General features: G+C 26.9%; 1 protein-coding gene across 4 annotated transcripts in view; it reads left to right on the forward strand.

Annotated features, from left to right (window-relative positions):
* Positions 1 to 23,591, forward strand: part of LOC123268458 (cGMP-dependent protein kinase, isozyme 2 forms cD4/T1/T3A/T3B) — a 75,248-nt gene that overhangs the window by 43,146 nt on the left and 8,511 nt on the right. For 2 of the 4 annotated variants that reach the window (XM_044733518.1, XM_044733519.1), the window contains exons 2-3: positions 2,524 to 2,690; positions 20,236 to 20,455. In XM_044733518.1, coding sequence (XP_044589453.1) covers positions 2,524 to 2,690; positions 20,236 to 20,455 — 387 coding nt within the window. Of the gene's footprint in view, positions 1 to 1,838; positions 2,057 to 2,523; positions 2,691 to 8,575; positions 9,232 to 20,235; positions 20,456 to 23,591 lie in introns of those variants that run through there. The other 2 variants (XM_044733522.1, XM_044733521.1) reach the window with 2 other exon arrangements.

Below are 23,591 nucleotides of genomic sequence, written 5' to 3' on the forward strand. Positions count from 1 at the left end.
TAAATCAAAACAATTATATTTTTATTAACTTGAAAGTTGACATGTCGAGAATCGTCGATAGATGCTATTTTTTTCATGAAAAAGGTACTAAATCTTAAACCGAACAATCAGTCAAAAAAACGGTATATCATCATTTTAAGTAAAAAAAATTGTACCATCTAATGAAACAGTCTTTTCTGAATAACATATATTTTTTGCAAAGACATAAACTATAATTTTTATATTAAATTTTAGCGTTCAACTATACCTCCAAATTTTTAAAGTGGTACCCAGAACTTGAACAGGCTGAGGCCGTATAAATTTAACAGTACTATAACCTCTAATAGGTTTATAGACTAGTGATCAGAATTGTGATTTGTATTAATTACTGCAATTTAAATAAGTTTTATGACTAAAAATTAGTGTAATTAAAAATTATTGAACGTTTTGAATGGAGTTTTTTTGATTTATGATTGAAAATTTGCTTTGTCATTCATAAAAAATGTAATTAAAAAATTAAATAAAAATATTTATCATTTTTAAATGAACATATTAAATATTCACAGTATTATATTTAATATTATTCAATAATATTTTATATTTCTTTTGATATTTTAATAAAACGTTGAAAATTTTTGGTGCGCCTATTGCCATATATTTTATTAGTTCAACTACTGCTCCCGGAGTGTTCAACTACTGCGGCTTGTCAGAATTGATTGTTCAACTACTACTCCTTTCATAGTCTTTTTTAAAAACGTTGTCAAAATATAAATAACCAATTATCTTTGTTATTTTGCGCTTCAATCAATTTAAAATTGTTTACATTTTCATGAAAATAACTAATTTGAACTAATAATTACATCTTTATATATTAAAAGTAGAGTCAAATATGTTTTACTTTGAAATCTGTTCAACTACTGGGTACTTTACCTTATCGGTGAAAATGAAATGAAACCTTGAAAAGACACAAATTCAAGTCAAGACCTTTACAATAACACTGATTATGCGGGTTTTCAAGGTTAAGAGCTGAATAGTTTTGAAGTTGATCGGTTCAGCCAATTCGGAGATATTTAAAAAAAATGAAAAAAAAAAACAACTTTTTTTGTCACTTTTTTTGCAATTTCTCGAAATCTACTGGTCCGAATCGGTTCCAACTTACAGAAAATCTAAGTTTGGTGAATCCCTTTCGAATGACACCAACCGCGATGAAATCGGTCAAGCCGTTCAAAAGTTACGAGAGGTTTACACACACACACATACACACACACACACACACACACACACATACAGACGTACGGACATCATCGTGAAAATAATCAGGAAAGCTTCCTAGGACCTCAAAACGTCAAGATACGATGAAAACTCGATTTTCGAAAAACGAGGTAAAACCAATAACTTCCCGATTTTTGAAAATTTTAAATTTTTTTAGCGGGAAGTTAAAAATATTTCTCTACAATAATTTATTTTAAAAAAATAACAAAATTAATTTTAATATAATTATTTTTTATTGAACTCAAACAATATAACCTAATTAGATAAATAAAATCTTTGATAATTTTAAATTAAAAAAAAAAAAAACTAAATGACTATTTCCAAACTGTCGTTACACTTTGATCTGCCTTAATTTACCCAAAGTGTCTACAATAACGGCGATAAGTAATAGAAGTAACGTTTCATTAGAAATAATCTAAGTACGTATAGTATATAAGTATACAGTACATGTCTTAATTTAAGTACCAAGTGGTATTACTGCCATTGTATACTTTAAGTAAAACTCAAACCTGTACGCATGTTACCGATGCGCGGCGAAAACGTGACAAGAGCCCTAAATTTATATACCTTACATCCGTTAGTTCTTCCTGTTCCTTCAGTCTGCAAGGACTCAGAAACCATTTTACCCATGTAATGGCCGTGCTAATATTTTCTTTATTATATTTAACGTAACTAATAAGTAATAAGTTTCCCGTGATAAAAAACAAAATATGTAACTCGGAATAAACAAAAAAATGTTTAAAAAAACTCGAAGGATTTACCTCAAAGTCGTCCGCATTTTAAGAAGGCGGTTGCGCAAAAAAAGGTAAATTGTCTTTAAAAAATTAAGAGTTAATTTAATAAATAAAAAAATTTATTTAATTTTAAATAGGTAATTAAATTATTTAAAATTTTTTTTGTCATGCGCAGAAAAAAATGAAAGAATAAAAAATTATTTTTTAAAATAATTAAATAATATAAAATATTATTGTTTAAAATAATAAAATAATAAAAAATAATTATTAATTATTAATTATTAAAAATAATATAATTAATAATTATTAAATTATTAATTATTTAAAATTATAAATTATAATTTATAAAAAAAATTCATGTATTTTTATTGTTAAAATAATAAAATAAAATAAAAAATTATTGTTTAAAATAATTTATAAAAAAAATTTGTGTATTTTTATTAAGTTAAAATAATCAAATAATAAAAAATTATTATTTAAAATAATTTACAAAAAAAATTAGTGTAGTTTTATTAATTACTTTTAATTTTTTTTTTAGATCACGGGAACTTATAAAAGCGGCTATTTTGGACAATGATTTCATGAAAAATCTGGAGTTGACCCAAATAAGAGAAATTGTTGATTGTATGTACCCAGTGAGTTTTCCTGCTGGAGCTATTATTATTCAGGAAGGCGATGTTGGGTCTACTGTTTATGTTATGGAAGGTGAGTTTTATTTTTAATATTTATTTTATCTTACTATTATATCTATTGTAGAATTTTCTGCTCTGTTGGATATATTTTTAAAGTCCGGATGAGTTTGTTTGCATTGGTCTTATAGAATTAGAATTTAAAAATGTTATTTTTAAGTTTATTCTTGAATTATTTAAGGTAAAAGCCCCAATTATTGACGGGGGTCTAAATATTGACACCCTAAATTATTTTTAAATATATTAAATTATCTGTAATAAGAATAACGATCAAATAAATTTTTATTAAATTTTAGTTAATTAAAAAATTGAAAAAAATCACATTTAGTTCAAAATATTAAATATTAATTATTAAAAAAAAATAAAGTTAGCACCAGTTCATCAAATCAGCTTACGAGCGTCTATTTTCTTAACAACTTTGGTTAGAAAAGCATTTTTTTTAACTGCCGAGTTTAAATTAATTTTTTCATGTAATTATATGATCTATTTTTTTTTTAATTAACAATATATGAAATATTTATAAAATTAAATAATCGAAATTAATTGTATGCTTTACGATATTTAAATAATGGGAGTCAATAACTAGTTCATAATTTTTATGGTGAATCCCATATTGACAGCCAGTCGACAGCGCTATGACGCCTTTTTTTCAAGTATAAAATACGTTATATACGCGATTATATTCAAGGCTTTTAACTGTCAAATAACTCGGCGTGTTTTAGTGTTAAATAAGTTTTTAAATAAATTGTTATATTTTTCATAATAATTATTCATTCATAGAAATTATTATTAATTAACTTTAATAATATTGATTAATTTATACCAAGTTTTTGATAAATAACAATATAACCAAATGATTCGACGCATGTGCAGTAGGGGCGTCAATAATTGGGGTTGCGGTACGTCAATAATTAGATCAATCAGTTTTTTAACCCGTCAATAATTGGTGTATCCAGATCATATATTTAATTATTTAAAATTAATTAGTAAATATCACTGATTATAATTTTAAAAAAAGAAATTGATTAGTTAAAACATTACTGAAGACATTACCACAAACAAAATTCATCGATATTTATATTTGATTGCTTAAAAAAAATGAAATCATAACTTTGTCTCTTATAGCGTCAATAATTGGGGCTTTTACCTTATACAAAAATTATGAAAAAAATTTTACATAGAAAAAATTGTGAAATTTAAGTGGGAATTATTATAAATATTTTATTTTTTTTTAATCGTGATTTGATATAAAAAGTCTAAAATGATAAATAAAAAAAAATGCACTTGCAAATTTTTTTAATTTAAAATTTTTTTTGTGTAATTTAAAAAAAATTTTGTGGTTCAAATTATTTTTTTTTAATAAAATCTAAAAAATTTAATAATTTTATTAATGTTAATTTATGCTCATACATTTTAAAAAATTTAATTAAGAAATTTCATTATAAATTATTTTTAAAAAAATTCACTCTAATTTTCGTTTTAAAATATTTTAATAAAAATTTAAAAAATAAATAAATTTTTTAAATTAAAAAAAATAGTAAACTTTAAAATTTATAATAAAAAATAAAATATTAATCACGCGCACATATAAAAGCTTGATTAAAAGATTTTTTTGCAATAAATTTATTATTAAAATAAAGCATAAAAATTTTTAGAAATTTTTGGAAGTCAAAAATTTGAACACTAGAAACGACACAAAGTAAATTTCCGTTTCTGAGATAAGTCATAATTTAAACAGGCGTGAAATTTAATTTTGTTCAGGTGTTTTTTACTGGAAAAGTCACCAGAGAGCGTAATGGTAGTTTCCATACACTTTTAATAGATATAACTTTGAAAACATAAGTCAAGGCTTTTAGGTAGCATTGAAAATTACATATTAGGCGTGGAAGAAAATGTAAGAATTGGGAGAATTTCAATGTCATAATTACAGGGACAAAAAATAATAATTATTATTATTATATTTTATTTAAAAAAAATTTTTTTAGTTGAAAAATTTTATATTTAAGAATTTTTTACATACATTAAAATTCTAACAAAAAATAATTTTTTATAAATAATAAATACTTGATAAATTTTATGAATAATAAAAAAAAATTTCAAATTTTAATATTAATTAAAAAATTGCAAGTTTCGGTAATTATTTACAAGTGGGGTCTACCGTTTTAATTTTCATTTTAGAATAAAATTTTTATTTGAACGAAATTTTTTTTTGAAAATTTTGGTATATTTTTTTTTTAAAAATCCATAAAAATTGAACAATTAAAAAAAAAAAGTTGATTACCACAATTTTATAAAATTTTATAAAATTATTAAAAAATTGTGATATTCAACTTTTGTTTTTTTTTTTTAATTGTTCGTTTTTTTATGTACTTTTCAAAAAAAAAAAGATAAAATATAAATTTTATCCAAGAACGAGAGCTAAAATTTTTTCTAACTTTTGAAGTCAAAAAAGCTATCAAAATATTTAATTCATTTTTTTATATTTTCGATATCACCACCGTAAATAAAGACGGAAAAAAGTAAACTTTAATAAATAACAGTCGATTTATAATAAGTAATGATCAACTACTAAAAATTACCATTTCAAACAGTAAAATCGTGATTTTACTATTCACTTTATAATATTTACCATTTAAGGTATCACCCTCGCGACTTCCGTCGTCAAAAGTTTATGCTAGAGTGTATGGTACACATACTGGATAGTCATTATTGACAAGCCTAAAACTTTTTGCTGCTTATGTACTTATTTCAGCCAGTCACAAACGAGAAACTGATCGTTTGAAAAGTCTGGCAACACTGCGTGAGCGTTGAGACATTTTATAGTGGTTATACTGTAGTGTTTTGGACTAACTGTAGACTAACCTCTGTTTTGACACATGCGTTTATTTATTTATTTACATACATTTATTCAGAAATATAATTACAATGTCTGAAAAATTGACTTATAAAGGACGATTCATAAAAAAAGTCCTTGAAAAACGACAGAAATCTCTAGCAAATATGAAAATAACTATGCAAATAACAAATAGAAAAAAAATAATTGACAATAATGTTTTGTTTTTTCAGAAAAATCAGTAACTAATTTTTTTATGTTGATGTATTAACTGATTATCCATAATTTATAGCCATAATTTATAGCTAAATTTGTCGTTAAAGACAAATTTGGGAACTGGGGAAATAAAGGATGAAGGGAAGAGGAGGGACCTTACTCAGTAGGAATTTTTTCGGTAACCGAAAAAATAATTCAGACAGCCCAGACCGGGACTCGAACCCGGATCGTTTGGTTACGCACCAAAGGCTCTACCAATTAAGCTATCCGAGACATTGTCCGTAACTACCATTCAGTCACCTTAAATTTTAGTATTTTTTTTATTTTTTCATCTGACTATTATTTTTATAACTTATGAAAGATTAATAAATATTATTATATTAAAATTGATAACTTTTTGAATTTTTATAAATATAGAAAAATACTTATTTTCATAAAATAATCATTGTTATTTTTTTTAAATAAATAAAATTAATAACTATAATATTAAACCTAACGTAAATTAAACTTTTCAAATTTGTCAGCGCATGCGCGTCTCATACTTCTTTCGCGGCTCACAAAACTTGCGCTGTTGCCACAGCTTTATTAACGTATCCCCTCCTCGGCTAAAGTCTGGTAAATTTTTCATTACTTATTAATAAATATCTCTGAAACTGTGTGGTTATTATCAATGAATTTTTTTTTTTTAAATTGTTAAGTTGTTAGTTAACGTTACTCTAGTTTTTTAAAAAGATCCTAAGAAAAGTTTCTAAGATATAAAAATGTTTGTAGGTAAATTTTTCGATATCCCGTATACCGTAATGTATAAGAGCGTTCAAAACTCAAACTTTGAAATTAAATATCTCGGAAACTAGATGGTCAAAAATTCTCAAATTGCGCCAATCGACGCAGAATTATATGAACATTAATCTGCCAAAGTTTAAAAAAAATCCTAAGAAAACGACTCTGGCGAGGGTAATACCTTAAACGTTACAATTTACTCTTTACATGGAAGAAAATACTATTTCAAACAGTAATATTCGCTATGTAAATGTCTAAAATGTTAAAGTATAATAATTAAAAATTCAGACTTTGATATTTATCATTTCGTACCTAAAAAATGATCTTATGATATATAAAAAATATAAAATAAAGTTAGTAAGTTTCTAATACAAGCAACGTCAATATTTACAAAGTAAAATGGTAAATTTTAAACACAACGCTAAAAATCAAACTGTAATTATTGACTTGCTTGGACTGGTAAAATGTATATTTTAAAAGTATAATTTTTACTGTTTCAAATGTTAAATTCTCCCAGAGTGAGACCCCCTTCTCTTTCATCTAAGTTCCCCTTCTCATAATATGGACTATATATTGAAATGGCAATTTTTACTGTTTGAAACTGTAATTTTTTAAGATGAAAGAGTCGTTATTTACTATAGTGACAGCTACTAATCACTTATTTTGGATATTAAATTATAAATTGTGGCTTTTATCCTTTCTACATTAAGTTCTGTAATATTTATATTTTTGCCACCCCGATGTCCGCTTTACTGTTTTAAACTATAAAAATTAACCGGAATCCGAGTGAAGATTACAGTTTACTTTTTTCCGTGCACCGTAACCAAGCAGAATAAAAAAAAATTAAAAAGTGTTAATTTTTCACCTAGATATGGCCAAAAATAGGTTTGACCCCACTTGTAAATAATTACCCAAGTTTTATTTTTAAAGTTCAATTTTAAAAGATTTTAATTTAAAAACAATTAATAAATAATTAAGTGTCAGTAGGGTAAAGGACCCCATTAGTGGCAGGGACCCCATTGTTCATATTAGCCATATTAAAGCAAATTTTTTTAAGGGAGTTGGGAAAGAACGGATAGGGGAAAGGGGGGGACCTACTCAGTGGGAATTTTTCCGTAATTGAAAAAATAATCAGACAGCCCAGACTGGGAATCGAACCCAGATCTCTCGGTTACGCGCCAAGGGCTCTACCAGTTAAGCTATCCGAGACAAGTACTGACTACTTTATTCAGTCACGTATACAAGACCCACCGAGCAAACAACGCCACCGTCCATCTTACGGTAAAGAGCCATATTAAAGCAAATTTTTTTTTTTTTTAAGGGAGTTGGGAAAGAACGGATAGGGGAAAGGGGGGGACCTACTCAGTGGGAATTTTTCCGTAATTGAAAAAATAATCAGACAGCCCAGACTGGGAGTCGAACCCAGATCTCTCGGTTACGCGCCAAGGGCTCTACCAGTTAAGCTATATAATCATTAATTTCAATAATGAGTATATTATATGTAATCTTTAAGACCATTAGATCAAAAAAATTTTTAATTTTTATTCCGAACAGAACATTTTTTTATTGAAACAAAAAGTGCCACTAATAGGGGTTAAAGATGCCACTAATGGGGTCTTTTACCTTTTATGAATAAATAATGAAGTAATTAAAATTAAAGAAAAGTTAAGTTAATTTACCGAAGGGCGGGATCGAACCCTGTACCTTAGCGTGTCATAAATTTCACTGAGAACTAAGCTACAGGACGTATAATGCTGGTCAAAATAATAATAATAATAATAATAATAATAATAATAATAATAAAATTTTCGCTAACAATAGCAATAAATATCAACAAGAAAAAAAAAGTAAAATAAAATAAAACAAAGGCTTGTAATAACTTGAAACTTGAGCACCACTGCTCCTTTCTCTCACGTTTAAAGTCAAGCCTCAGTGGGGATTTGCGTGACTGTTTAACAAGTAAAGGTTCAAAGAGGGGGCCTCTGTACATACGTTTCTGTGACGGCTTTTGAGAACAGAGCCAGAGCCATGTATTATTTTCTTCCATGCCCAGTATGCTCCAAGACTTTGGTCCCGGCATCAGTCAAGTCTCCTCCGCGGGTTCTCTTCAAACTATCTCTTAGTTATTGTCAATTTATTTACAATTTTTTCTTCAATGTCCTCAAAATCAGACCAAGACCCGTGCAATAGTCCCGATAATTTTAGTGATTGGTTAAAGTAAAATAAATAAAAAGTTTTAAGATGAAAGTGAGAAGTTATCCAGGAAGAGCGGTCCTGGAGGACTCCGAGCTGATCCTGGACCCGGAAGCGACTCGCGGCCGAGCTATGGAGCTTCTTTATGAGGCAAGTTGGCGCGAGTGTGACATTAACTGGGCCAATAGTTCCAGGAACAAGTCTTCTGGGACCGGCTCCAGGGAAATTGATCGCGTTCTTAGTCAGCTGGAGAATGTTCTTGATAGGGATGATGATGAGGATGAAGATGAAGATGAAGATGAGGATGAGGATGAGGAGGGAGAAGGAAGTGGTGAAAATGGGGAGTTTGACCGGGGGAGCAAAAGCTCCAAGTGCAGCTCTGATAGTGAACTTGACGGTGATAGGGATAAGGATAAGGATAAAGGTTCTAGTGGAAGTTTTTTGATTCCAAGGCCCAGACTCATTGTTCCGGTACACACTTATGCGAGGAAGAGGAGGACCGGCGCGCCTCTACCTGGAAAGAGACAGTATAGAGGTAGATCTTTTTATCCGGCGAGGTTTATCTAGATCACTTTTTTCGTTCGCTTTCACTAACCTACTTTTCGAGAAGAGTTCACGATTATTTTTATTTTTATGAGGGTGAACTCATCGTTGATTTTTTTTTTTTTTATTAGTGTTATTATTATTGGATATTATTTGAATTTAAAGAAAGGAAGGATTTATAGGCAGAATATGTTTTATAATTTTTTTTGGAATTGTTTTTATTATTATTATTATTATTATTATTATTATTATTATTATTATTACTTAAATTTAAAGTAGGAAATTATTTATAGCCCAAACATATTTTTTTTAATTTTTAAATCATTGAATTTCAATTCAATTTTAAATTAAAAAAAAATTTATTATTATTATTATTATTATTATTATTATTATTATCATCATTGTTATTACTTAAATTTAAAAAAAGAAATTATTTATAGCTTAAACATTTTAAAATTTTTTAATTGTTGAATTTCACTTCAATTTTAAATTTTCTTTAAAAATAAATTTATTATTATTACTTAAATTTAAAGAAGGAAATATTTAATAGCCCAAACATTTTTTTTTATTTTTTAATTGTTAAATTTAACTTCAATTTTAATTTTTTTTTAATTTATTATTATTATTATTATTATTATTATTATTGTTGCTGTAATTTAAAAAAAAGAAATAAGATTCATAATTATCATAAAATTCGAAATTTTTATTATGAATTTTAATTTTGGAATTACAGCGAAAATATTGATTTTTTCAAAAAATCTTAAGAAACATTTTTTTTTTATAAAATTAAATTCTTAACAACTTTTGTTTTAGGAACAAATTTTTTTATAGGAGCAATATTTTCGCCGTAATATTAAATATTTAAACCATTTATTTAAAAAAAAATTGCAACAAAAATATTACAAAAAAATTAATTTCAATTTTTTAATAGTAAAAAAATAATTTTAATTAATCAAAAACTAAATGTCAAGGTATAAAGTTTTGAATTGAGAAAAATTGTTTTTTGTATTGTATATTTTAACCAATATTTATATAATGATTACTTTTAATGCTTAATTATTGATTTTTAAGTAGAAAAAAAAATATTGAAATTAGTACAAGAAAATTATTTTTAAGAATTTATTTATTATTATTATTATTGTTGTTGAAAATGAAAAAAAAATTTTTTTAACTACGAAATTTATTATAATTATTATTGCTATAAAAACATTCTTGAAAAAAAATACGCTAGTATATATTCCGCAAAACAAGTAAAAAAAATAACAATACCAATTGTATAGTAATTCTCAATTTAGTTGAACTAAAAAGTTATATAATTTTATAACAAAAGACTTAATTCCCATCATTATTTTTTAGACAATCGTTCGCGCTCTATAATTAGCAAAATTTTTAATTTTCAGTAAATATTTTTACTGTCAACCCATTAAAATTATATTATTTAATTGTTTAAAAATTATTTTAAATTTATAATTCATTTTTAAATAAAAAAAAGGCTATTTGGCAGCCGAAATGGAAGTAGATTTCATTTTATTTTATTTCTGCGGACAAAACGACTGCAAAAGTAAAATTTCTTAAAAATGATCCTGAGATTGATATTTTTTAATTGAAAAAACATGTAAATTGAAGCTTGATATCTCAGCTTTCAGATGCATTTTACAGAAATTGAATATCTCGACGCGTTCAGAAATTATTTAAAGGAGAAATAGTGAATGAAATTTTCAAATTTTCATAATTTTAAAATACTGTAATTTCCAAACTAATCTACTGATTTAGCTTATATTTGAACTTGACCTTCATAATCGTCTATAAAAAAAGTATGTTAGGTTTCATAAGGTTTAGCTCGAAAAACTAAGTCAAAAAATAACAAAATTTTGAGAAAGTTCCGTCATAAGGACAAATGCAATATCTACTAAAAACAGACAAAGATTTATATTATTTTATAAAATTCAAGTAGTTTTTGAATTAATAATTATAAATAACAATAATAGTAATTAATAAAACTAATTTTTTATTTTCTTTATTTGAAAACTGATAAAATAATGAGAATATTTTCATATCTTTACATACTAATTATATATTATTATCAGAATAATTTCACTTACAGATATTTTGACATTCTTTGAATTCATTTTTTTTTTTCAACTTATTTTTATTATCATTTATGTCAACATCAACAAATTTTCGAGCATAATTTTCAGTACAATAATAATAATAATAATTAATACCACGTAGTATTTAATCTATTAGCTCAATTTTCAAAAAATTTATAAATAACTTAACCTCAGTAATTTTCTCATCGACTTTTGAAAAATTACCAACAATTTTTAATTTAAAACTTAAAAATATTCTTTATTAATATATTAAAAATCTTCTCACGGATATCTGTTTCTTAATTCTTATTTTTTGTTTTAAAATAAACGTATGTGCATATATGAAGAGGTCATGCAAGAATAAAACTGTTAAAACGGGTGTTTTCCCATTTAAAAACAGAAAAAAAAGCGTAAAATAAAAAAAAAGGCTTGCAAGCCTGTGGGAGAAACTGATACGATGAGAAACAATTTATTCAGTGACTGAACACTGATGCTAATCATTATTCAACGTACTAGGCTTCCGGGATTTAGTTGATTGCCTCATAAGAATCCGGAAAAATATTTTTATTTTATATTATTTGGTTATATAAATATTCATTGTTACTGACCTAGTGAAATAGTCTAGCGGTTGTATCGAGATTTATTTTCCCTTTACTTATTTTAGCCTCACATCGTTACTTCTATTTTATTATGTCTGGAGTCTATAAATAAAACCATATAAATGTATATATGGCGTGTGAAAGTTTATTGTGAGGATCAGTTAAACTATTTCCATACTTTATTCTAATTGTTTGAGAAATTTTATTAATAAATATTTATTCTAGCTGGAAAGTTTTTTATTAATTGCTTTTTTTTGTTTAATTGCATTGAAATTAATTAAAGGGAAATTTTTTTTAATTTTAGGAAAAATTTATATTCATTAGAAGTGAAAAGAGCGTTTGTTTTTTATTAATAATTTATCAAATTTATAATTGAATTTATTTTTTAATTTAAAAAAAAATCTATTTTTTAACTATATTATTAAGAAAATAAAAAAAAATTTTGTCTTAATCTCTAGATATATAATTAAGAAATTACGTTGTATCTTATGAAATATTGACATTTTTAAAGATATAAACTCATCCCGAAGTTATACTCATCAAGACCTTTCATTTGAGTACCCACATCAACTTTTCATATATTTTATATATTTATATATATGAATATATGAGAAATATATAAAAATTCATGTGGGTACTCTAATGAGAGCTTTTGATGAGTGTAACATTGGGATGAGCTTATATCTTTAAAAACATCAATATTTAAGAAAGTACAAGGCATTTTAACAAATATCTTGTGAACTATTGACATTTTTAAAGATATAAACTCATCCCGAAGTTATACTCATCAAGACCTTTCATTTGAGTACCCACATCAACTTTTCATATATTTTATATATTTATATATATGAATATATGAGAAATATATAAAAATTCATGTGGGTACTCTAATGAGAGCTTTTGATGAGTGTAACATTGGGATGAGCTTATATCTTTAAAAACATCAATATTTAAGAAAGTACAAGGCATTTTAACAAATATCTTGTGAACTATTGACATTTTTAAAGATATAAACTCATCCCGAAGTTATACTCATCAAGACCTTTCATTTGAGTACCCACATCAATTTTTCATATATTTTATATATTTATATATATGAATATATAAGAAATATATAAAAATTCATGTGGGTACTCTAATGGGAGCTTTTGATGAGTGTAACATTGGGATGAGCTTATATCTTTAAAAACATCAATATTTAAGAAAGTACAAGGCATTTTAACAAATATCTTGTGAACTATTGACATTTTTAAAGATATAAACTCATCCCGAAGTTATACTCATCAAGACCTTTCATTTGAGTACCCACATCAATTTTTCATATATATGAATATATGAAAAATATATCAAAATCTATGTGGGTACTCAAATAAAAGCTCTTGATGAGTGTAACATCAAGATGAGCTTATATCCTTAAAAACGTCAATATTTAAGAAAGTACAGGGCATTTTAACAAATATCTTGTGAACCATTGACATTTTTAAAGATATAAGCTCATCCCGATGTTACAATCATCAAGACCTTCCATTTGAGTACCCGCATGAATTTTTCATATATTTTATAAATTTATATATATGAATATATGAAAAATATATCAAAAATGCATGTGGGTACTCAAATGAAAGCTCTTGATGAGTGTAACATCGGAATGAGCTTATATCTTAAAAAACGTCAATATTTAAGAAAGCACAGTGCAATTTAACATAATTCATTATTTAATAAAGCGAAATTTTATTTTTTGCTAGTGTATACAAAAATTGACCGAAATTTTAACATTAAAATATATTTTTTTTTAGTGCTATATTTTTTATATAAATATTTTTTTTATTTTTTCACTTAATATTGTTTTCAATTTAATAAAAATCTAAATTAATTAATTGAACAAATTTTATAAAAATTTTTTGACCAATTAATACTAATTGCAGGTATATCAATAATAGTAGTTAGATAAAAAAAATTTTTTAAAGATAAGACCTTAATAGGTATATCTTTATTACAATTTTTTATTATTGACTTAAAAATGTTTTTTTCCAAAAAAATTAAAAATAATCTTTAAAATAAAAATTCTAATTACAACCTGTCACTTTTTTAGTCCGTATTGGCTGCATTAAAATACTTATTTCTGCAAATAAAATTTATGTTCAAACAATAAATATAAAATACGGATCGTATGCGAAGCATGAATTTTCTTTGTCCTGTTATGTCGTCATGCTAAAAAAATAAATATATAACTGCAAAAGTACTTCAAGCGTGTTTAAATGTCTTGCGTTCTGTATTCTGTACAGCAATTTTTGCTGAAATAACAGGCTCTCACACTTGACTTGACGTATGGGAAGTAAAAAAAATTTACGAGTAAATGCCGAAGATTAAAAATAAACAAATTTTTGTTCAATAACAATGTAGGTGGTCGCTTTGTTCAAGCTAAGAAAGAGCCAGGTGTTTCGTTTTGACAAAAGGTAATTTGAGTATAAGGAATTTTGAGAATAGGACACTTACACTGCAGAAAATGCGCTGTCATATATATATCTGGTAGCTGGAATTTAAAGTTCAGTTATAAATGATTAATAAGATATAAAGCAAAGTAAACTTTTTAATTTAAAAAATCATTGTTGATTCATAAATTTTATAATTCATTTTCTTTTCTTCAATTTTTTTTTTATATTTTTTATAAAACTTTAAAAAAATTAAATTTTTCTTTATTATTTTCACTTTAATTTTATTGTTAAATTTATTTTTACAAAATACCCAATAGATGGCGCCAATTTCAAACACCTACTAGAATATACTTGAAAATGGCGTTTTATCTGTTAAAAGCGCGCGTATTTTTTAAATAACTTAAAGAATAACGTAAAGTCGCCATATTTGTACCATTTGCGTACTTTATAATGTAATAAAGAACAATTTTTGAGCACTTCCAGATTTATTATTATCCTTAATATAAAATTATGTAGAATTTTTGAAATAAAAACACTATTAATCTTAATTTTTTCTTCCAATTCTAACAAAAATCCTCGTTTGAAATGATAATTTAATTTTTAACTTTATTCAATCAATTCTCATTGTAAAATGTATTTTTACAAAATAAATTCATCTGTCAAATTTATTTTTACAAAATATTCAATAGATGGCGCCATTTATATACACCTACTAGAATATACTTGAAAATGGCGTTTCATCTGTTAAAAGCGCGCATTTTTTTGAAAAATAATGTCCAATCAAATAAAAATCTGTGGAAAAACATAACATCGCAATATTTTTACCGATTGCGTACCTTATATAGTAATAAAAAACAATTATATATATATATATATATATATATATATATATATATATATATATATATATATATATATATATATATATATATATATATATATATATATATATATATAGTAATATAAAGTAATAAAAAACAATTTTGGAGCATTTCCAGATTTATTAATCTCAATTTAAAATTATGTGGAACTTTTGAAATAAAAACACTATTGATCTTAATTTTTTCTTTCAATTCTAACGAAAATCTTCTTTTGAAATTATAATTCAATTTTTTTCTTTATTTAATTAAATCTCATTGTAAAATGTATTTTTAAAAATTAAATTGAATCTATAAAATGTATTTTTACAAAATACCTAATAGATGGCGCCTATTTTATACACCTACTAAAACATACCTGCAAATAGCGTTTTATCAGTTAAAAGCGCGCGTTTTTTTTTTTTTTTTTAAATAACGTCCAATCAACTAAAAATCCGTAGAAACACATAACATTGCAATGTTTTGACAATTTGCGTACTTTATAATGCAATAAAATAATTTTTTGAACATTTTGAGATTTATTAATCTCAATATAAGATTATGTAAAAATTTTAAATTAAAAACACTATTAATCTTCATTTTTTCCATCAATTCTAACAAAAATCTTTTGAAATTATAATTCAATTTTTTTTCTTTATTTACTTGAATCTCATTGTAAAATGTCTTTTTACAAAATGTTGGATAATAGATGGCGCAAATTTTACACCTCTTCTAAAACATAATTGAAAATGGCGTTTTGTCTGTTAAAAGCGCGCGTTTTTTTTTTTAAATAATGTCCAATCGAATAAAAATCTGTAGAATAACATAATATCGCAATATTTTTACCATTTGCGTGATTTATAACGTAATAAAAAACGATTTTTGAGCATTTCCAGATTTAGAAATCTTAATTTAAAATAAAAACACTATTAATCTTAATTTTTTCTTTCAATTCTAACGAAAATCCTCTTTAGAAATTACAATTCAATTTTTTTCATTATTTAATTAAATTTAATTATAAATTGGCTTTTACACTGAAATTATTATTATCTCGGGGAGCTTTTTTACCTATTAATTAAAAAATATATAATGTAGTTTACAAAAAATCTGGTAGATGGCGCCAGTGACTCTATCTTTAAATATGGTGTTTTAAATGTCAAAAGCGCGCGCTTTTTTAAAAAATAACATTTGAGTAATCAAAAAAATATGCAATTTATGTAATATTTATATATTTTCAACATTTTCATCTTTAAATACACAATTAAAACATGTTCATAGTTAAATTAAATACTTTTTGATCCTCTAAATATCGCCAAGTTCATAATTTTCGTAAAATATCACTACAAAAGTAAATTATCCAAGAAAAAAGGATTTAATAATGACTAACAAATGTTCCCGGATCTATTTGGCCTATTGAAATTTTTCTGAAGAAAAACTGGAAGGAGAAACCAGTCGAGCAGAGTGATATTGCTGTTACATTTGTTGTGCAGCATTAAACCGCTGAGTTTTATCGATTATCTCTTATTGTATTGAGTAATCCGAGGTTTATTTTGTTATATTTCATTTTATTAACTTTAATACAGATGTACTCATACTTGTAAATGGTAATCGTGTGTGTCATGCGGTTATGAAATAAAATATCAGGTGGGAAATATGAATTGTGATATATCGTAATAGTAAACTTAAATTACAAATCATTGTCTAGGAATTTTTTAAATTTTGCTCCAGGGAATTTAGATAAGAAATTTTGGAATTGTAATGCGTAATTGATAACGTTAAATTTTTTTAGACTTGATATCTATTTAATTAATTCAATTAATTAGTGTACTAATTGTAATATATTATTGAAGCTCAGAAGATGTTCTAATAAGAAATTAATTAAAAATTTTATCGCAAATGACGTAATTAGTGGAATAAAAAATAAATTAAGACGTATTTCATAAAAAAACGATGGAAACTAAAAATATCTTGTGATTTCACTTAGTTCTCATGATAGCATGTAATTTAACAATTTCCACATATCGTTACATTATTACAATTTCAATTGGCTACATCAAACCCGTAGGTGTTATGTTAGTTATAAAAATAAAAGGCCAAGCCTTTCACCAAGTTTACATATGTCCCAGTTACTACTGCCCGTTCTCATCTCCTGCGTATATCATATAATAAAACATATAATATATACAATAGGACCTTGTATCAGTACTGAAAAAAAAAGTTTATTTCTACTCAGAATACATAATATTTTTATCCAATTTTTATATTCAACATACGGTTCTTAATATAAAAAAAAAAAAAAAAAAAAAAAAAAACGGATTTTTCGTTTGTTTACATGATTGAAAAGTTGTGCTGGTTTATAATTTATTGAAAAATTACCTAGCTGTACTACAATTGATATCATAATTTGGATAGATCCTTGGGTACGAAAAAAGTTGCTCGAATGGGATTTACGTAATTAAAAATTCAATTTTTCAACGGTTTAATTAATAATTGATTAAATTTTTTTTTATTGAATTATTATGATTACTTAAATTTTCTAAAATTTAATCTATATTATTAAGAGAATAAGAAAAATTTTGTTTCCAGGATAATCATATGATAAAATCGGTTTTTTTAGCGAAATTTAGTGTCATTGCAAAAGTCTTGACTTGAATTTATACTTTTCAAGGTTTCATGTCATTTTCACTGATTTTCAATTTATTTAGATAAGTATTTAGGCTGCATTCAAAAATGCTCTATCTCTAGATACATAATTGAAAAATGACCTTTTATCTTGTAAAATATTGACATTTTTTAAGATATAAGTTCATCCCGATGTTACACTCATCGAGACCTTTCATTTGAGTACCCACATCAATTTTTCATATATTTTATATATTTATATATATGAATATATGAAAAATATATGAAAATGCATGTGGGTACTCAAATGAAAGGTCTCGATGAGTGTAACATCAGGATGAGCTTATATCTTTAAAAATGTCAATGGTTCACAAGATATTTGTTCAATTGAACTGTAATTTCTTAACAATTGACATTTTTGAAGATATAAGCTCATCCTGATGTTACACTCATCGAGACCATTAATTTGAGTACCCACATCGATTTTTCATATATTTATATAGATATTATATATATGAATATATGAAAAATATATAAAAATGCATGTGGGTAAATGAAAACTCTTGATGAGTGTAAAATTGGGATGAGCTTATATCTTTAAAAACGTTAATAGTTAAGAAAGTACAGTACAATTTAACAAATATCTTGTGAACTATTGACATTTTTAAAGAGATAAGCTCACCCCGACATTACATTCATGGAGACCTTTCATTTGAGTACCAACATCAATTTTTCATATATTTATATATATATATATATATATGAAAAATTTATAAAAATGCATGTGGGTACATGTACTCAAATGAAAGCTCTCGATGAGTGTAAAATTGGGATGAGCTTATATTACTAAAAATGTCAGTATTTAAAAAAGTACAGTGGAATTTAACAAAAGTTATTATTTGATAGAGCAAAATTTTATTTATTTATAGTTCACAAGTCACGGCAGTCACACAGTGACTGCAAGGTTGCTAGTAAAAATTAAAAAAAAAAAAAAGTAGCTTTTGATACTTTTTTTTTAATTTTTCCGCGCCTAGAATCGAACCCGGAACCGTCACGTCAAAGTTTTTCAACGGCTAATTTCAACAAAAAATAAAAAAAAATGTCTACTTTTAATAAAGTTTACTATTTATACATTTTTCATAAATTTTTACAAACAATCTTTTAATTTATTCGGCGAATATCCGTTATTCGGCAAATAAAAATAAAAAACGTTTTCTGTGAATCAGACAAGAGAATGACTAATAATTACATAAAGACACTTATACACTTTAATAAGCAATAAATAAACCACAGTGTTGACCTTAGAAAGTTTGTAATAAACATATTAATCACAAGTTTTCTAATCCCTCTTCACATTGATTAAAATTTCTACGCATTTTAAATTATATATAAAGATATAATAGGTAATAGATGGATAGAGGCGAGAGATGAAAAACGAAAGTTGATAAGCGTGTAAGAGGTCAGGGATCAGTAAACCATCAATCACTTTTTATTTTTCTGGTCATTCTAATTATGCTACTTGTTAGATTTTTAATCAAATTTCTTTTTATAATATAATTGTAACTGTTAACAGTTTCTGGCCGATTTTCTATTTATATTTACTTATTATCATTATATATGAAAATGATTGTAAGTAATTGAACAATAAGCAGACTATTATGTAATTTGATTTTACGGTATTTTAACTCCGTGTTTTATTTGAAACGATTATTTCTTTTCACTGACACTTGAATTTTTAACTTCCCGTTAAGAAAATTGAAAATTTTCAAAAATCGACTACGATACCAGATTTAACCATAAAAATCTATTTTATCATCTAAATACAGTAGTCACAAAATTTTGCTTATTCTCTTAATAATATAGATTTTCTTTAAAACAATTTTATTAAAATAACATAAAAAGGGAAAGTTAAATAAATTTTAGTAAAGGCGTGTTGCATATAAGTAGGAATTTTTTATTTTTAAAAGAAAGTATTTGTCGGCGATGCGATGCAATGAATGTTAAGTACAGTAAATTAAACCAGACAAGTCGGATGTTTAATAAACCGTGAATTAATGATAATAATGATAATAAACAAGATCTAATGACCGGAGATGGACTTTATAAATATAACTTACGAGTCCTACGCACATTTACTTCTCGTGTATAATAATATTTATCAATATATACGAGTGAAATGGAAGACAAAGGCTTAAATGTATGGTTAAAGTGTGTTGCGAAATTTCCTGTATGTTTTTACGGCTTCGACGCGTCATCAGGAAATGTATAATAAGAATTGTTTGCTTTGGATTCGAATAAGTAAAGTGGAATTAAATGCTTTTGAGGTTTATGAATTGTGATGATGATTAAGTTGAATTAAATGTGACTAATTGATTGCGGTTGTTTTGTTGCAGAGGGAAAAGTTGAGGTTTCTAGAGATGGAAAGTATCTTAGCACACTGGCTCCCGTTAAAGTGTTGGGTGAATTGGCTATTCTTTATAATTGCAAGAGGACGGCAACTATTACTGCTGCTACTGACTGTCAATTATGGGCCATTGATCGACAATGCTTCCAGACTATTATGATGAGAACTGGATTGTCGAGACAGGCTGAATATACTGATTTCTTGAAAAGGTACTTTTTATTTTTTTTTTTTAATAATAAAATACTTGAAGTAATAATTTTTAATATTAACACTTTTGTGTATTAAAATAAGTATCTCAAAATCTAACATTTAATTTTTATAAATAATTAAGGAGATCCACGCGAAGTAGTCAAATTTTTAAAACTTCCTGAAAATTTGTAAATTCAATCTACGTAGTCTAATAATTAATAAAAAAAAAAAAATTAAAAAACAGTAGGTTTTTGGGATATTTAATTAATTAATTACCCGAGTAAAAATGAAATTATTATTTTTTACGGAAAAATAATAAATTTCGTTCGACCGCCGCACCACCGCTGCACCACCACCGCACCATACCGCCGCACCACCGCTGCACGACCGCTGTTTGGCGGACTATTACGCCGCACGCTAAAAATTCACTCCCCCTAACATCGCCGCACCACCGCTGCACCACCGCCGCACCAATGCTAAATCATACCTACAATTTCACAAAAAATGGTATCATAATTAATTTATCACACAATAATTAATTAATAATTAATGCGACTAGAAATCTTAATGTAAAACCTATTGATCAACCTCCTTTTAATCGAATGCCTAATATTAAAAAAAAAAATTTTTTTAAATCAGGCCAAAGCACCACGAAATTATTGATTTTTTTAGTCGTATTGTTGATGTAGATTTTTAATTTCGTCCTCGGGTTGCACAGAAGCGGTACTCCTATCGAAATACTCTGAAAGAATTTTAAAAATTGAACTGTGATGGGATTCGAACCTGGATCGTCTGCATGGAAGTCTCGAACATTGCCAACTGCACTGCAAGCCATACTTAACTTAAAAAATTTAGTTAAGCTATTTGAATGATCAACGAATATATTATTTCAATGTATATACCATCAAACAGTGGTATGGTGCGGCGGTGGTGCAGCGGTGGTGCGGCGGTCGAACGAAATTTATTATTTTTTCGTAAAAATTAATAATTTTATTTTTACCCGGGCGCGTCACAGCTGTGGTGCGGCGAATAGAAATTTATTTACTTGTCACGGCGCTGGTGCGGCGGTAGTGCGGCGAATAGATAAATTCTTTACTTGTCACGGTGGTGATGCGGCACTTGTAAAATAATCAAAATTGTCACGGCTGTAGTGCAGCGGTGGTGCGGCGCTTAAAAATCCGTGCAGCGGTGGTGCGGCGGAATTCTGTTTTTGCTCGGGTAGGTTTGAAAATTGTAATTTTTACATGTAGATAAATAGAGATTTCAGCGGCCGTGTATTTGGTTAAGAATTTAATGCAATTAACGATTTTAAAAAAATTTTATTTTCACTGAAATTGATTGAAAAAATAATAAGCTTTCGATTAAAACAATAAAAAAGTAGCTTTCCGAATGTATTACGGAGATATTTTATATTTTTTATGAAAAAATCTCTCGGCACTTGCGTTCTGTAAAGTCTTGTATTTGACTTGGCAACACCGCTTGCGCAGTTACTCAAATCATAAGTAACCGCGATTTTTTAAATGCTATAAGATCTTAGTAATTTTAGTTAGACAGTAAACATAAATAAATTTTAAGGTTAGGAAACTCTTGCGGTGTTGTCAAGTGTATACCGCACGAAAAAAAATTAGGAAAACGGTTGACCCTAAAGGACATCCCTGCAACTTTCCGCTAATTCCTTTAATACCTGGGCGCTTAAAATTGCACCTACGAAGTTTTTGAGCTCTTCGAGCTCAAGAATACAATCTGTGTGTTGTTTTGAGCTCTCCAAGCTCAAAAAGATACCTTTTCTATGCTTTTGAGCTCTTTGAGCTCAAAAGTCTGATAAAAGTTTCATAGAACACTATTTTTTTAATTTTTAAACCGCAATAAATTTTGAATGAATGAACCGATTTTTACGCGGTTGGCGGCATTCTACGCAGTTTTTTAAGCCTCATAAAGAATTTCTAAATTTCAATTGGTCAAACTAGAAATTTCGGAGTAATTCCGAAATAGTATATTACACATCTAGGGCAGTAAAATAAGAAATGTCTCAGATCACATGTAATTGTTGTCCGAGGCGAAGCCGAGGTCAATAAACATGTGATCTGAGGCTTTCTTATTTACTGCCCGTGGTGTGTATACTATTTTTCTCCTCGACGGAGGTGGAAAGCGGCATTTTCGTTTAGCGCAGCGGGAGGAAAATTGACGCTTTCCGCCCGGAGGTGAGAAAAAACACTTTTTTGGGTTTTCTTTCCTGCACGATATCTCTCGAACGAATCAACCGATTTTGACCGGATTAGCGGCAATTGACGTGGTTATTTTATGTTAAGAGCTGATTAGTTTTTGGAGTTGATTGATAAAGCCGTTTAAAAGTTATTAAAAAAAAAACCATTTTTAAAAAAAATTTTTTTTACAGTTTTTTTAGATTTTTCGCAATCCATCGGTCCGAATCAGTCCAAATTGTATTCAAAATCTAAGTTTGGCCAAGCCCTTTCGAATGGCACCAACTGCGATGAAATCGATTTAACCGTTCAAAAGTTATAAGAGGTTTACATACTTACACACACACACGCACACACACACACACACACACACACACATAGACTTGCGTTCCATCGAAAGAAGAAGAGCAAATGACAACAACTAGAAGAAAGGTAAAATAACACCTTAGCTACCAGAAGAAAGAGCAGTAGCTAGATCCTCCCCTCACGAAGTAATGCCTAACGGCGGTTTCCATGAGGGATTAGGGGAATGAGAAAAGGGGTTTAGGGTTTAGTGGGTAGGGGCGCTAGCGTCGAGTTTTAGTATGACACTGCGTCGAGTCGCCACATATCCAGGCCAAACAACTATGCCTAGAATCCGTAAAAAGGATTCCCCCCCCCCTTTAAAAAAAAAAAAAAAAAAAAAAACATACACACACACATATACATACATACATACATACATACATACAGACATAGTGACACCCTCGCGGGAATAGTTAGGGAAGCTTCCTAGAACCTCAAGGCGTCGAGATCTGATGAAAACTCGATTTTCGAAAAACGGGGTAAAACCAATAACTTCCCGATTTTTGAAAATTTTCAATTTTCTTAGCGGGAAGTTAAAAATAAATAGTAAATGCAACATGATGCAGCCTTGGTAAATAAACATGATGAAATCATGTTGTTGCCACATGAT

The sequence above is a fragment of the Cotesia glomerata genome, linkage group LG7, assembly GCF_020080835.1.
Source record: "Cotesia glomerata isolate CgM1 linkage group LG7, MPM_Cglom_v2.3, whole genome shotgun sequence".
Classification (NCBI taxonomy): Eukaryota; Metazoa; Arthropoda; class Insecta; order Hymenoptera; family Braconidae; genus Cotesia; species Cotesia glomerata.